General features: G+C 33.3%; 2 protein-coding genes and 2 long non-coding RNA genes across 4 annotated transcripts; 2 read left to right on the top strand and 2 right to left on the bottom strand.

Annotated features, from left to right (window-relative positions):
• The first annotated feature begins 3,299 nt into the window (after positions 1-3,299).
• LOC133696429 (uncharacterized) lies at positions 3,300-5,014 on the top strand. Its single transcript, XR_009842672.1, has 2 exons — positions 3,300-4,677; positions 4,788-5,014. It is a non-coding gene; the product is annotated as an uncharacterized LOC133696429 (long non-coding RNA).
• A 143-nt stretch (positions 5,015-5,157) lies between these two features.
• LOC133696428 (uncharacterized) lies at positions 5,158-6,250 on the bottom strand. The gene is made up of 3 exons (XR_009842671.1): positions 5,817-6,250; positions 5,624-5,708; positions 5,158-5,398 (listed from the first exon to the last, which is right to left on the bottom strand). It is a non-coding gene; the product is annotated as an uncharacterized LOC133696428 (long non-coding RNA).
• Positions 6,251-9,694: 3,444 nt separating this feature from the next.
• LOC133696189 (PRA1 family protein A2-like) lies at positions 9,695-12,732 on the bottom strand. The gene is made up of 7 exons (XM_062118296.1): positions 12,334-12,732; positions 12,043-12,083; positions 11,881-11,959; positions 10,520-10,606; positions 10,340-10,428; positions 10,161-10,232; positions 9,695-10,071 (listed from the first exon to the last, which is right to left on the bottom strand). The coding sequence occupies exons 1-7, from the start codon at positions 12,489-12,491 to the stop codon at positions 9,968-9,970; spliced, it is 630 nt and encodes a 209-aa protein (XP_061974280.1). The 5' UTR covers positions 12,492-12,732; the 3' UTR covers positions 9,695-9,967.
• Positions 12,733-14,613: 1,881 nt separating this feature from the next.
• LOC133696550 (probable glycosyltransferase At5g11130) lies at positions 14,614-15,339 on the top strand. The gene has a single exon (XM_062118768.1). It carries the CDS (start codon positions 14,614-14,616, stop codon positions 15,337-15,339), a length of 726 nt encoding a protein of 241 aa, XP_061974752.1.
• Positions 15,340-16,258: the final 919 nt, after the last annotated feature.

The raw sequence follows: 16,258 nt of genomic DNA on the forward strand, positions 1-16,258 counted from the left end.
ATTAGTACCATTCAATGTTTATAATTAGCTAATTTGGATAATTTCAAAATAGCCAGTATAATTAATCAATGATTATGAATTTTGCATGAAATTCCTCTTAATTGCTTTCAACGTATAAGATTATTATTTTGTATACATATAAGAACAACTTCCCCACCACCTTCCGTTGGGCAGCACCTCTGGTGGGCTAGCGTGCCTGCTCGAGCCTTGAGTGTTAAGCATTCTTAGCATCTCTTCGTGAGTTCGGGCACATCACTCGAGATAAATCCTTAAATGATATGTTTTAGTTTATTTTTTAAATTAAAAAATATGTGCTAGTCCTTTTTTCTTCTCTTCTTGTTAATGTTCTTTAATCCTGGAGGAGATAAATTTCTCCATTAATACTCATTAATATTTATGTAAAAAATTATTTTTTTCTCCTTGTAAGATTTCTTACTTTACTATTGGAGAGTCCATGTGTCCATCAAAAAATACCTTTTACATATAATAGTCACATGTCACCTTAGCTTATCGGACATCAAGCATAAGTTATCAATCACCTTAACTATGAAGAATTGATAAGATTGTTATTGTCGTATTAATACACGTGCAAAAGATGTTTTTTTCTCATTAATACTTATTAATACATGTGGAAGAGATATTCTCTCTCATTAATAACCATCAATACACGTGTAAGAGATATCTTTTCTCGTTAAGTTTATTAATACATGTGTCAGAGATATTTATCATTCATAAATGTAATCGTGGTAAAATCACTCTTCCCCCTCTACTCAAGTAAGAGATAGAGTTCAAGGATTATAATTATCCACACAGGTAAGGGGTTTAAGTTTTTTGTATTAAAAAAATATAGATTCAATATAAGAATAATCTTGTACTTAAATTCAATGTTCTATAACATATTTATTATTATTTTTTCTCCGTAAGATATTTATTTTATCATCAAATAATTTTTAAATTTTATAAAACATGATTTTTTACATGTATTTAGAAATGTTCATCAAAATAATTTATTTTATAGTAGATATCTATAGCATGCGACTCGCAGTTTAAATTCTTTAATCAATTTTTAGTATCAGTAAAAAATAACCTTCGACATTATTCACTTATAACACAAAAGCTATATATCAACAAGTAACTCGAGATAAAAATAATTAAGTTCTAATTAACTGTTTTCTGAAGAAAAAAAATGACTCAAAATAATTATTTGAAAGAAGTGTGGTACGAGTTTGAATGTAAAAACTCAAACTCAAAATTTGTCTTAAAGAATATATCTGACTTAATTTTATATTTATCCCTAACAATATAAACATATTTATGATTTTTTTATCAAAAGATGAAAAAAAATTAAATTATTTTATAAAAGTCATACCAAACCAAACAACAAAAATGGCATTTATATACAATCTGTACTTTGATGGCTCGATTGGATTGTTTGTGCAGCTTTAAAGGTAGGATAGGCTCCCGCTACTTGACAAGGATGAGAATAGAAAATCAAGGAGAAGAATTTAAGTTCACGACTAATGTAGTTGACTCCAAGGTGTCGTTCTCAATCTTATATCATGACAGTGATTGGCTGAGCTTGAACTCTTCCACTGCTACTATTCTATCCTGCATGCAACATTATCTTCTATCTCTATGTATCCTGGAAACAAGGGGTTTCCTATTTTTTATTTTTATTTATATATATATATATATATATATATAATTTTTATTTTTTATATAAAAAAATGAAGCCAAACTATTCGTTTCCAGCTAATTTGAGCTAAAAGTCTAATTCCACCCAACGGCCAATATTTCAATGACATCAGAACGTACGCGTATATGGATATGATAAATTATAAATCATCTGGAAAGGGCAAGTGTTTAATTTAGTAGCTTTTTAATCTTCCGACTCTTGTTTTAATTAACCAGTGTGTCGCCTCTGTCTCCCCTTCCAGGAAATCAAAGGTCTATTGACTCGTTCCTTGGAGCAGCTAGCTTACATAAGAGTTTATCACAATATATATATATATTACACACACACACACACACACACACACACACACACACAACACCAAGGTATAATCATTTATTAAAACCGTGTATCATTTCTACCATTTATTTTAAAAAATAACAAATTTGTCCCTGATTATTATTCAATTTCCTCAAAAGCCAAAAACAGCTTAAAGTTGTTTTATAAGTCCTCGACTATTAAAAAACAAAGAGTCTGGCTTAGTTCATCTAGGTTTGTTTAATTTCTTGATTCTTGAGAGAAATCTTTTTACAGTAAATAATTAAAAAATGAAGATGCAGACTGTAAATTTATAATACCAAATACATATATAAACACTAATTTTATTAAATATAATATTTTTAGATGTATTTAATTATATATTTTGTGGTAACATGAGTGTTCACCTGCGCGGCACACACTCATGTTGCCACAGCAACCTAACCTCTATTATTGTACGCGCACAAAATACAAATATTTTAGTTTTAACCAAGCTCTCGTAACTTTTTTAAAACCACTACGTACACATCCAAGACAAAACCGAACTTTTATGTGTTTATAATTAAAAACAAAAGTTTTATAATAACAAATCTCATTCATGTAAGAAATCATAACAGCGGCTAGGTTTTAATTGATGACTCGTGGTAGGTTAATTTTCTGCTCGGAGACAATTTCATCAGGCAATCTTCCTGGCAAGAGTTCTTGTCGTGCCGTATTATATATACTAGTAGTTATTTTATAAAATATTTTTTATTTAAAAATATATTAAAATAATATATTTTTTATTTTTAATATCAACATAGAAAAATAAAAAAATAATTTTAAATAAAAATAAACATAAAAACAATTTTTTTAACAAATTAATACGCGGTCAGCAACGATGGGCAAACGGGATAGACTTTCAGTCACAGACCAATCCAACTTTGAGTTTGTTGTGAGCGTGAAAATGTCAAATTAACCATTCGAGTAATTAATTAGTGTTGCTATTAAGACTTGAAAAACTCCCCCTTTCGTCTAGCTACTTGTTTGGTTCTTCATTGTTTAATCTCAACTAACAATTAAAATGATGTATAAGAGTATTTAATCACCCCCATATTATATAATTCTTCAGCTCATTAATTTATCTCAGAAAAAATGAAAAGAAAACTCTGAACAACCTCCCATCGCTTTCATTACTGTTTTATACTTGATGGATTAGAGGATTATCAAGTACGATATATATCAGGGTGGAGGAGTTCAACTCACTGATTGAAGATGGAAATATAATAACCTCAACTTGTACAGTACTAATTAATTCCATGAAGCAAGATTCTGTATCTAAAAACAGGGTTAATTGCACTATAAAATAATTGGATTTTACTCTCGTCTTCTCTCTTGAGTATATATCCTCTTATGAAATGGAAGGCCTTTAAATAGCTAGCCGTTCCCCGCTCTCCTCCATTGCTCAATAACACATTAATTCAACAGCTTTAATCGCTGCTCTCCTCCTTTCATTTTGTTTCAGTTCAGGACAGGGAGATGGCGAGAATGAGCATGCCATCATCTCCAAGGCCTCGAATGTTACGACACCCCAGTCACATTCATCCTCTTTTTGAGTTCCACCTAGCCGTAGGGGGTGAATTCATCTGCGATGGTTGCAGGACCTGTGGTTACGAGAAGAGCTACAGGTGCAACTATTGCAATTTTGATCTTCATGAATATTGTGCCACTTGTCCCATAAAGCTCCGATCTGGCTTGCACGTGCATGAGTTAACACTTGTCAACCTTGTTGCCACCCGCAAAGTGTGTGACATATGTGAAGAGTGTGTTGACGGGCTCTTCTATACATGTAGCTTTTGTGACTTCAACGTGCTCCAGTTTGCACACAAATTCCGACGAAGTTGCAGCACGGCCACCTCCCTAACCATTCCTTGACACTTCGGCAGCCAAGGATGTCCAGTTGGTGCGTGGTTTGTTGGGATGCTTGCACATCATGGCGTTACAGGTGTGATATTTGCCAAGTGGATGTGCACTTGGACTGCGTTTATGAGCCATTTTATGAGCTCAAGACCTGACCTCGATCTCGGTCCATGGAGGCATATATGGGTTCACCGCAATTCGAGGCATGTCTCGAGAGCCCATCTTCCTCTCGCTCCACCCCAGCGAACATGGGCCCACGACAGCTTATGGGTGGTTTCCATGGTTTTCCTATGATGGTTCCTAACCAAGGACAAATGGGCCATCTTGCAGCCTACCAGGCCCACAATGGCAATCAAGGTCGGAGGAGTAAGAGGAGGAAAATTATCTCCGCTGTGGCCAAGTTAGCTGCTAACGTGCTGTTTGGTTCTGTGATTGGTGTGATGCCATTTTCTCCAGAAGACTTTTGGGGATCTTAGTCCTCAGATCCTACATTTCATGCTCTTGTAATCTCTTTCTATAGATTTGGCACGGGGAGCGCGCTCACAAAAAGAGCATCTGCCACGCTGTTCTTCATTCTCCCCACAACGGACGAATGGAATAAACCAAGAGTATTTTTCGAGCCTCTTCATCAATGATTATGATGGTGTAACAACTTGATGGTTTTCTCATCCCAAAAGAAAAGGGTGAAATCCCAATAACACATGTATTGAGTTTGTAATGACGGTTATGATTTGAGGTCTACTGTGCCTTTTTTTCCAACTCAAGTACACCTGGTTTGCCGTAATCATGTAAGTTTCCAAGAAATCAGTGGGATTGCATTTATATTTTCATTTACCAGGTTTACGTTTGCTTTCAATTCTTACCAATGGCCGTTGAATGTTTGGTTTTCCCATGGCAGATGCCTTGTTCCTCCAGTAATCCTCCATTCTTCCTTGAAAGTTTCTCAAGGACTTATTTTTTTGGGCCTTTTAACTGGGTATGTACTTGAGCTAGTGTTTTTATTTTTAAGAGCAAACTATTCCCTTGTCAGATTTTTCTCTAAAATTATTCACATCTAAACTGAAGAGAATTTTATTTCTTGTACAACAATTCAAACGTTAATACGAGATAATAATTTAAAAAGCAGAGCTATATATTATCAGATGAGCCAATACCTCAGTAACCTTCTTGGGGAATTGGTTAGATGCTTTTCTTTTTCTTTTTCTTTTTCCTTTTCTTTCTTTCTTTTCAATTCTCTGCTGATTAATTAACAGACACGCAAATCATAGTTATACAATCCACACATCAAACCTGGTACATATATTGCCTGAAGAGGATTAATCCTCAATTAAACACGCACAATGTAAGAAGAACCCTTTTATTTTAAGGTCAGGGGGGGTATTGATAACAAGGGAAACCATAGGGAAATACATATTTAACAAAAAAAAAAAAAAACCGTTCTACATCGGTATAATTTTGCCAATTATACATGCAAGTTCCCTTCTGACGTGCACACCCCCAGAGAAATTCCTGAAATTATTAAAGCACAACTAGTTACAAAGTGAAGATGGAAAGATAATAATATATTTTGGACAATTAATTCTTTTTCCAATATTCTTTTGTGATTTTAAATAGTGATTTTTTTTTTGAAAACCCACAATAGCTTTTGCTTTTAAAAAATGTATTGATCAGCTGGTTGAGGTTAAAGCCTAAAGGAGACTTCTAGTAATGTTTATTGACAGGACGGAAACTCACTGGAACTTCATGTTTGCGATGGCTTCGATGACGGAGAGATGATAATGTCAAAATTTTGTTTTGAAGGTGATTTCTAAAGTGCCACCTGCAATTGCATAAGTTGCGCCAAAAAGATCAGATGAAAGAAAAAGGGAAAATCTGTAACGCATGCATATGATCCTGATCATAATTAAATACACACACACACACACACCGCTTCTATGCTTGTGCGGGATTCGCTTCTTCTCCTTCTCTACTGTAGTGTGGTGGCTCACGATCTTCTTTTCTCTGACCTCACGCTTCTCCTCCCTAACGACTAGCCTCTGTTTGTCGATGGTAGTCTTCTTTTCTTGGTTGACGACTACTTGTTCAAGGGCAATACGATTTCCCTTCGATATAGGCCGGTGCTTGTGCATCGTCTCGGTGGTTATGGTCACCTTTTTCTTTGAATCCTCTATGGAAATTGAGGTTTTCATCTTCTGGGTTAAGCAGCCATAAGAGTGATTATCACGAGGAGTGATGAGTGACAGTTGCCTTTGGCGATGACTTGAAGAAGCCATTTGTGAATTGTCAGATAAAAATCGAAGCAAATATTGGAAATCAAATGGATGAGAGGTTTTAGTTGCGGTTAGTGTTTGATATAATACAATAGGAAATATATAGAGGGCAAAAATATTATTATACGTGGGAGTGCTAGTCGAAACTACACGGAAAGTAGACATTCATTTTCGCGGAAGTATCCTTGCATTTGGTTGACGACTTGACTTGATAGTTTCACACCGAAACCTGCGAAGACTAGGCATTTCCTGTGTCGCTTTCTGCTGCTTTTTATTTTTTTAATCCGTGTTAGGTAAACTATTTATGATAGCTTTGACTACTTCTTTTTTTTTTAAGCATAATAAAAATATAATTTTTTATAAACAAATAAAATACACTCGAAAATTTTAGATTTTGATCTTTCATCATAAATCAAACCAAAATCTTGATATGGTTCCAAAACAACAAAAAAAAAATAAAACCAAGGCCAAAAAATAAATTAAACATCAAAAAACATAAAAATTCTTAAACAAAACGGATTAAACACAAAAAAATAAAGAACACCTAAACCTAAGCCTAATAACGTAAAACCTAGATCATACTAAATACGGTTAAAACAAAGGCTCGTATATGTTGGAAATCATTAAATGTAAGGATTAATAATCTAGCATTCATTCACTTCAGTTATCACTAAAATATCATGATTTTATCAAAATAAGTTTCGATATCAAAAACTTGTTATTAATACAAATAAACCTAGATTATCAACTAATTAAGTTACCTGAAGGGTTTAATGTAAAGAAACGGACCAAAACTGGTCCGAATCATGGGATCAAGGTAATGTTCTTTCCAAAAACATGAAGAACATTGTCCGGAACCAAGTCATGAACCCAACAAAAGACAACCATTGTCAAACCAAAAAAATAATATTTTTGGCTTCTAACACATGTTTTCTTTAACCCAACATGTCACACTACCTTACACAAACATTTTTTAATTTAAAAAACTAACAAATAACACCAAAATCATGCATCAGATAATAAATAAAAAAACTACCAACTTAAAACATATTACATGTTCATGCAATATGGATTTAAAATTGAATTTTCTAAACTCATTTTGATCATGAATAGACCTAGCACAATCAAGAAGAACATTCTTGCTTGAACTTGTATTTTTTAAGTTAAACAAAAACTAAAACAATATTATATATCAAAAAAATATTTCAATAGCGTTATTATATAAAAAAACATCAAAAAACTTTAAAAAATCAATAAAAAGACAACATTGAAGAGGTGAATACAATATTATTTATTAAGCAATCCAAACTTATTTTCTATATTTGTAAACATGAATATAAAATGAAAACAATAAAAAAAACCTCAAGCAGACCACAAAACACTTACTTTTAGATCATAAAACATATATAGAACAACTATTTTTTTTTATTGTTTTTCCTTGAAAAGTTGTCTCTCACAACCTACTGTCCTTACAAAGTTCAGAAAATTTTTTATGTTGGGTTCTTGAACCTTTACACTTAGGTTTCTTATGAATATTTTCCTAGTTTTTTTTTATCCTTATATTCTCTTCTTTTTAGCTTTTTTTTTTAAGGGGTATTTATAGAGTTTTGTTAAGGTTTTATGAAGCATTAAATCCATTTCTAACCTCTTATTCTTAAAGTAAATATTGCAAACCCTAAATAAGAAACCATTTAGGAGACTTTGTGTATGAACACACGAAAATAATGTCGGTTATTGAACAACTGTGTTTCAGTCATGGTTGACTAAGTTGCCTACTTTTGAGTTCTCATTAGAGCAATTCTGATGTCATCATCACCTGAGATTATGTGAAGTTGGTAAAGGGGATTCACATCTTTCATTTGGATCCAGCATTGCGTAATCTGGAGGTCTATAACTCGGCGTTTATTTGTTTGAAGCTGCCAACTCGATCAGCCAAAACTGTCAAAACAGAAGTCACTCTATCGAATGATGTGCCACTCACATTCTTTTCATTAAGTTTGAATGATGTGTCATTTATGGTTTTTAGTTTGGGATTGACAATTTTCAATTGAGTACATGTTCTCTCAATTTCTTTTAATTGTACCCATAATTGCCTTCAAAATTTTAATTTCAAGCAATGTTTCTCCTGTCAAACTCAATTATCAACCCTTAAGTTGACCTTTCTTTTGTTTTGATCATTGGTTATGAATTTATGCATTTTGACCCTTAATTGACCAACAAACTTTTATTTTTTTCAGTTTGGCCATTGATTTGGTCAATTTCAACCCCGTATTCACGTGTTTTGTTCAGTTTGATTCTTAGTTTTAGATTTATTGCATCAAGTCCTTAATTGTCCATCAAACTTCAATATTTATGTAATTAAACCTCATAATTTAATCAAATTAACTCTTGAAAATTACAATTTGACCATAGACTTTAATTTATTCCAATTACAGTTTAAATTGACTTCAAAAATTATTTTTTCTTGCAATTAAACCCTTAATAAAATCAATTAAACCTTGAAAAATTAAATTTGAGTCCTTAAACATTAAATTTTAAATTTCCCTACTCAAATTGAATTTTATTTACCAATATGGCATTCATCATTCAAAAATAAATTGTTAAAATTTTCAATGTTAGATATTTGATCTGCTTCATCCAATCTTTGGTAATTTTCTGGTGTTTTGATATATTCTTGTTACTGATATATATTTTTTTCTTCCAATATATATACTTTTTCGTATTTTCTTTTTTTTCCCTTCTTTTCTGATATTTTGTTTACATGTAGCTACAAAAATAAATAACAACGAACACAATTTTTACAACAAAACAAACAACCTCTAAAAAAACAAGCAAATTACAAAGTTGTCCTCTGAATAAGCTTTCACGATCACTTGACGCGGTGAATGATGATTGAAAGATCAATTAATTATTATTATTTTACATTTTTTAAGGAAAAGAAAAGGAATTAACGTGTGTATTTGTTTTGTAATAACAGCTGGGATTCAGAGCGTACCGTGCTTGTTTTTACAAGGAATTAGGCCCCATTTGTTTGATTTTATTTTTTTTTGTTGGAAAGTGTTCTTAAAAAAAATATTATTTTTAGATTGATTTTTATATACTAATATTAAAATTAAATATTAAAAAATAAAAATATATTTTTAATATATTTTCGAGTAAATAACATTTTAAAAAACAATCATATATATATATATATATATATATATATATATATATATATATATATATATATATATGCAATCCTGTGACTTTCCAAAGTAATCAAGGAGCAAGTTTTAATTCTTGCAACGGGCCAATTTTAATCTTTTACTTTCCAATGCCAGATGCCTCGTTATTGCCAGATGCCTCGTTATCAAACAAAAGTTTTCTTTTGGTTCGCAAAAGTCAGGAGACGCACACCACGAGTCTAGAGGTTACAGTCCCATGACCCAACCCCACCAGCGATTTGTAATATGGTTCCATGGATTTACCACTGGCAGCAGTGTCACCAAACGGTAACCAGCACAGTAGTAGCTCATCCTCAGGGCATTATAAATGAGGAAATTTAAAATCCATTTCCTATTAGAAAATTCCACGTGACTCTCTGACGAAAGATCTAACATACAGCCAAGCGATCGTAGAAGCAGATAGCACAGCAGAATTTTGCAATACTACAAGCTACAGACTAGTTCATATTGTTAACTGACTCAATATTAAGATGAGAACTATCCATTTACATTTTACAAAGAATACTCTCACTTTAACTGAAACGCAAGGTATGGAGCAGGATTTGCACTAATCCTGACGTCCTTTTTAACTCCGCAGACAGTTAGAGCTCACTGTAATTGCGCCAGACTGCACGAAATTCTTCACGGAATGTGTTGAGGCGTGCTTTCAGGTTAGGTGTTCTGAAACTTGCATGGAGAACAGTGACTGCAGACGGAAATGTTAGTAATCAATTAGATCTAAAATTTCCTACAAGGGATTGCTCAAACCAAATATATAGGAACCGTGAAATTTACCAAAGATGCTAATGATGTACGCCCACGAAACATACAAAAGACTGCCAGAAGAATACCACAGAAGAAAACTGGCTGCAAAGAGATGTTGAAAAGAAAGAAACATTTGATCAGGTATCATTAATTACAACTCAAAATATCCCAGAATTGTTTAAGAAATAGAGCCCAGGGATTTTAACTACCAGCTGAGAATAAAAGGACAAACAATAAACGAGGCTGGCCACAAATGTACACTGATTTTTTCGCTGATGGACGGCCACGGATAACAGGCCTGCATAAATTAAGCATGTGTGGTAAGTACAACTGCGATCCACTTCAGAAATGAGCAATAGAAGGTAAATTAGTAGTTTTTACTAACTCACATATGCGGAGGTCTCATCTTTGCCGCCAAATGTGGAGAAAACTTCCTTACAGTTCTTGTTACCTTCTCACTGAAACTAGCTGCAAAACTGCAAAAGAGGACAACCAAATGTTATTGTTTGCTGCATATATCATGTCATAAGAACAACTAAAGGTATGTAGAATAATTATAACACTGCAAAATCATTGTCCAACCTCTCCCCCAAACTCCACAACTCAGAAGCATTAGCATAGCTTACACAGAAAAAGCGAAAACAACAGCCAACTTCAAACACATAATTCTTGATCACTTGTTAGGTGACCTGTTTTCTCCATTGTAATCATCATTAACAACCTACTTCAAATGTTGTTGTTTGCTTTGCTGCATATATCAATTCATAAGAACAACTAAAGGCATGTAGAATAATTATAACACTACACAATCAATGTCCAACCTCTCCTCCAACCTCCACAACTCAGAAGCATAGTGTAGCTTACACAGAAGGCAAAAACAACAGCCTACTTCAAACACGTGATTTAACTTGTTCGGTGACCTATTTTCTCCATCGTAATCATCCTTGACCCCCCCCCCCCCCAAGCTGCTGAAGTGGCATAGGAAGGTTCCTTCAGATCCTTCCCTATGTCTCCAAACAAGGTGAATACCCAATCCTTCACTTCTCACCCATAATCCCACACCCCCCCCCCCACCAATCCCACCTAACGAACACACCCCTAGGAAATATAACAAGCACCCAACATCTATATCAATTTCATGCTAAGGATAATCTTTTATGGAACATCCTTTGAAATCTATTTATCAAGCTAACTCATCTAAAATACAAAACCAACTACTTCCACAATTACAAACCAGTTTTTCTTGTTGAGAAGAGGAACAACCATGACACAGCATAAATTCATGCATAAATTGATACTATCTTTATATTGAAATCCATGCTCCCACATGCAAATAAGAAGACAATTAATCTGCACCTCCATGACCTTCCATGCCAAATACAACAAATTCTAGACCGTCAACATTCATAATAAACCGGGTTCAATTTAAGAAGAAATTAGAATGAAGTTTCAAAGAATTCAGAAGCTTATAGTTTGTTGCCTACTTTGGTAGCTCTTTCGAAACCAGAAAGATGACAATAGAACAATTGAATCATTCTTCAATTTAAAAAGAAGAAAGTAGAACGAAGTTTCAAAGAATTCAGTAGCTTATAGTTTGTTGCCTACTTTGGTAACTCTTTCGAAACCAGAAAGATGACAATAAAACAATTGAATCATTCTAGCATTTCCATAATTTTAAGCACCTCAACAGACCACCAAAGAAACAACAAGAAATTTGGAACAAAGGATGCGTGAAGTTTAAGCAGCATACCTATCATTAAAGAAAGCAATCGCTAGAGCTGACAACGCAGTGGCTAGAATCGCCAGAGGCCTTAAGATACAAGCAAAACCTGAACCAAAATATAAAGATTAGTTCTAAACACAAAAACTCTTCAAGGTTAAATGAAATAATATTGGGGATCTGTTTCCTTACCAAGAATCAGTAGTATCAAAATGAAGTAATTTGTCCGATAGCTACACATAAAAAGATTTAATAAGAAATTGAAAACCCTTAAAAAGATGTCAAATAATAAGAGCAATCAATCGCAATAAAATTCAAGATTTCCACACAGACCGATTGATTAAAAAGAAACCCTAGATTGTGCATCACTGTTGACTAAAATTAACAAAAGATTGGATCAAACTAAAAACGTGTGATCGGCTTTAAATTAAACAAAAAATGAACAAACTAAATTCAAATTAAAAAGAGAGAAGGGGGAAGTACTAGTAGAGATTGCATTTGAGGCGGCTACTCCACTTGGAATAAGAGCGAGGAATCGTGAATTTGGAGAGGAATTCATTGAGAGGACGAGGAGGGGATGTCCAATCTATTTCCTTTAATGCCCCGATTAGATCTTCTGCTGTTACGTTTCCCCAATCCATCTCCCTCGGATTTTTTTGGTAATAACAACGATAATAAGAAAAGCAGCAATATCTAGTGCTTCTTAAATTGTAAAACAAAATAATCAAAATCAGGTTTTATATCATATGATTTGAAATGAAGAGAAGAAATTGTATTGTGAAGGACTTTTGCAAAATGTTTTTGTAAAAAATCGAAGCTTCTATAAATTTTTTTCGTGTCGAGAAACCATGTGGTGGGGTTTTATTTATTATGCTATGCGGAAAAGAAAATAGAAAATAATTGCTACTTTTTTATATGGGAAAAAACTTTGAAATAAGTATGGCTGAGCCCTGGTTCGAAATGAGGACCTCTTGCGTGAGCGTGTAGAGTGAAAACCAACTGCATCAACCAGACAACCAACAATTTTCGCCCTTTTATTTTAATTGACATAAAATAATTCAAATGATTCTTTTATGTCGATTTATCACTTCATCATTTCCCACGTGTCACGAATAGAACCCATCTAGCTTTTATTTTTTTTATTTTTTATTTTTTTGGTAATCACCGGCAGTGACGCTCCCTTCTTAGTTAAGTACATAATAAGATTAGAAAACGCATAGTTTAACGTGTTTGAAATTGTGGTGAAAGTTGTAAATATGGTTGTGGTTATGTGTTTGGTTAAAATATTTTTGAAATTAAGGTTATAAAATAATTTTAAAATATATATATTAATATTGATAGTTTTTAATTTAAATATTGTAGATTTAACTATTGCTATTATATCATGAAATAAATAATATTTTATATAAAATATTATTTATTATTCCATTAAACGATTCATAATTCCATCACGTATGAAATATATCTGACAAGAACTACAGTTTTCATAAATTTTTTAAGAGCGCAACACCATCAGGTAAAATATAATCAGGAATAAAATTGAAATTACGATCAAATTCTGTAAATGCGGCGTCATCAAACGATCTCCGTCTAATTTATATATTCATTGAATAATGTTTATCACTAGTTTTTTGAATAAAACACAATTAAAATAAAAAATATTTTTTTATTTTGTTGGATCAGACCCGGTTCAATGCATTTTTAGCTTTGATAAACTTAGCTGACCTGAGTTTTATATCTAACTGAATGAAAATTAATTTAATTAAAATTAATCAATTAAACAGGTTAATTTATGAATGAATTAAAATCAGAATAAATTTTAATTTAATTTTAAAAAAATTAAATCAAAACTTTATATTTTAAATTAATTTGAATAATTCATCAAACTTATAACTTTAATAACAAGTGATGTAACTTTTGCATTAATTTTTTTTAATAAAAAATCACGTTTACATGGCATTATAAATAAAATCATGTTTATATTAAATATTATTGTTTATACTAAATATGACACTGATGATAAAAATTTGCTATTAATTTATAATGTAGAATTATTTCTATTTTTGGGATGTAATTATTTTATAAAATAATGATATAAGTAATAAATACAAATAAATTTTACTCATAATAATAAAAAAAAAATACTAAGTATTTCAGATTTTTATTTGCTGGTTCAAGCCCCCAACAACAAAAACATGATATTGCATTAATTTTTAAATATAAATAGTAGAACATGCTCTACTGTTCATCCATTTTCCCACCATCAGAAGCAAAGAAGCTGCTCACCCGCAGCCACAATACCAAACAGCCACCAAGCTTCAGTTACCTCGTTCAGTTCCTGCTTCTGCTCCATTGACCATGCTCTCTTCATCTTCAACCTCAAAACTCCAAAAAAACAGAGAATTTAAGGTTTAAATGCGCGAAAGTTCTTGACTGGATGTTAGAATGTCTACTTTTATTTACTTTCTCTGCCTTTCTCTCTTGACTTCAGTTTCCAAATCCATGATTGACTCCACCTCACTCTATCTCTCACCCACCATACTCTTCCCCGATTACAAAAACATGCTCATCTCTTTCAAAATTTACATTTATACCCCTCCAAACGCCCTTTCTTTCTCTTCTCCCACTGAATCTAATTTTTTCACTTGTCTCCAAAACAGTCCCTTTGTAACCCAAAACCCAGAAGCGGCTCACCTCTACTTTGTTCCTTTCTCCTCCAATCTCTCCACGCGCTCAGTCGCGCGTTTTATTAGAGACCTCAGAATGGAGTTCCCGTACTGGAACCGCACTCTAGGCGCAGATCATTTTTATGTATCCTGTGCTGGTCTGGGTTACGAGTCTGACCGAAATCTGGTGGAATTGAAGAAAAACTCGGTTCAGATCTCCTGCTTCCCGGTGACTGAAGGTAGGTTTGTGCCTCACAAAGATATTACATTTCCTCCACTCGCGAATATCACACGCGCATCACACGCGCAGGGGAACAGGACAGCGAAATATCTCGGTTTTGTAAGATACAATGGGGTTAAAGAATCGAAATTGGTCAACGAGTTGAGAAAAGATTCCGATTTTCTGATTGAATCCGAGCCGTCAAATGGAATGACTTTAGTGGGGAGATTAGGGAGTAGTGTTTTCTGTTTGTTCGAGTATGGAGCTGATGTTTCTGGGATTGGTGAAGCATTGCGTTTTGGGTGTGTGCCTGTAATGGTTATGGACCGTCCGATGCAGGACTTACCGTTGATGGATGTGATCGGGTGGCAGAAGATTGCTATTTTTGTGGGGTCCCGTGGTGGTGTTAAGGAAGTGAAGCGTGTGTTGGATCGTACGTGTAAGGATGATGAGTGCGCGGGCAGAAGGAGATTGGGTGTGGTGGCAAGCCAGCATTTTGTGTGGAATCACATGCCGCAGCCGTACGATTCGTTTCATATGGTGATGTATCAGCTTTGGCTTAGGCGGCACACTATTAGATACGCCCGGAGAGAATTTGTCTAGACCTTGAAACGTTGGCCAGGCAAAATAATTTCTTTGTTAATTAGAGAGATGGTCTGTTCTGTTACTAGTATACTGTAGGAGATTTCCCGTAATTTTAACGGAACTTTCTTATGGATTAGAAATTACATGATGATTGCATGTTGTATTTGAAATATAACCTCATCATGCTATTGATTATGTGTTACTGGATAGGTGATTCACCTTCGTAAGTTGATCTATTTTTTCTTCAGTATAAAAAAAAAATACAATATAAATATTCTTAAAAAAATTAAAATTCAGGTAATCAACTCGAACAAATTTAATAAATTAAACAAAAGGTGGCATTCAAAGCTCTTACGTCGCCTACTTGCTTACATGCACCAACTAATTTTTTATTTAAATTTTATTTTATATTTATATTAAAGGATGCAATTACTCTTGATCCTGCATGACAATAAAAAAAATGGAAGAAAATTATGAAATTGCACTTGCATCCATAGCCATATAAAGTTTAATCTTGAGGGGTATTTAAAACATTGCACTGTACCCAGAAAACCCCTTGATTACATTGTACTACATAATCTCGAGGGGCATCAATCCATTTATTTGTTACCATAAACGCATCACCTTAAATAAACGAGTACATCGAGATGCTTGTAATGCACCAATAGAAGGTGGTGTTTATATATAAGTGGGAGACGCATAGGCTATCAGAGTGTTGTGGCTTCCCTTACATGCCAGCCAATCTTGATCTACCCATAACTTTGATTCCTCATATTTGTTTCGGTTTTAAATTTAGTTATTTAACACTTAATTGTTCTAAATTAATCATTTTGTTTTTGTAAAATTGAACATCAATCGAGCACTGTATTTTTTTTGATATTGCAAAATCTTCACAGTAAGACAATCAAAATAAACTGCTAAGTAAAATATCAAATAA

Source organism: Populus nigra, chromosome 6, assembly GCF_951802175.1.
Source record: "Populus nigra chromosome 6, ddPopNigr1.1, whole genome shotgun sequence".
In the NCBI taxonomy this organism is placed as follows: domain Eukaryota; kingdom Viridiplantae; phylum Streptophyta; class Magnoliopsida; order Malpighiales; family Salicaceae; genus Populus; species Populus nigra.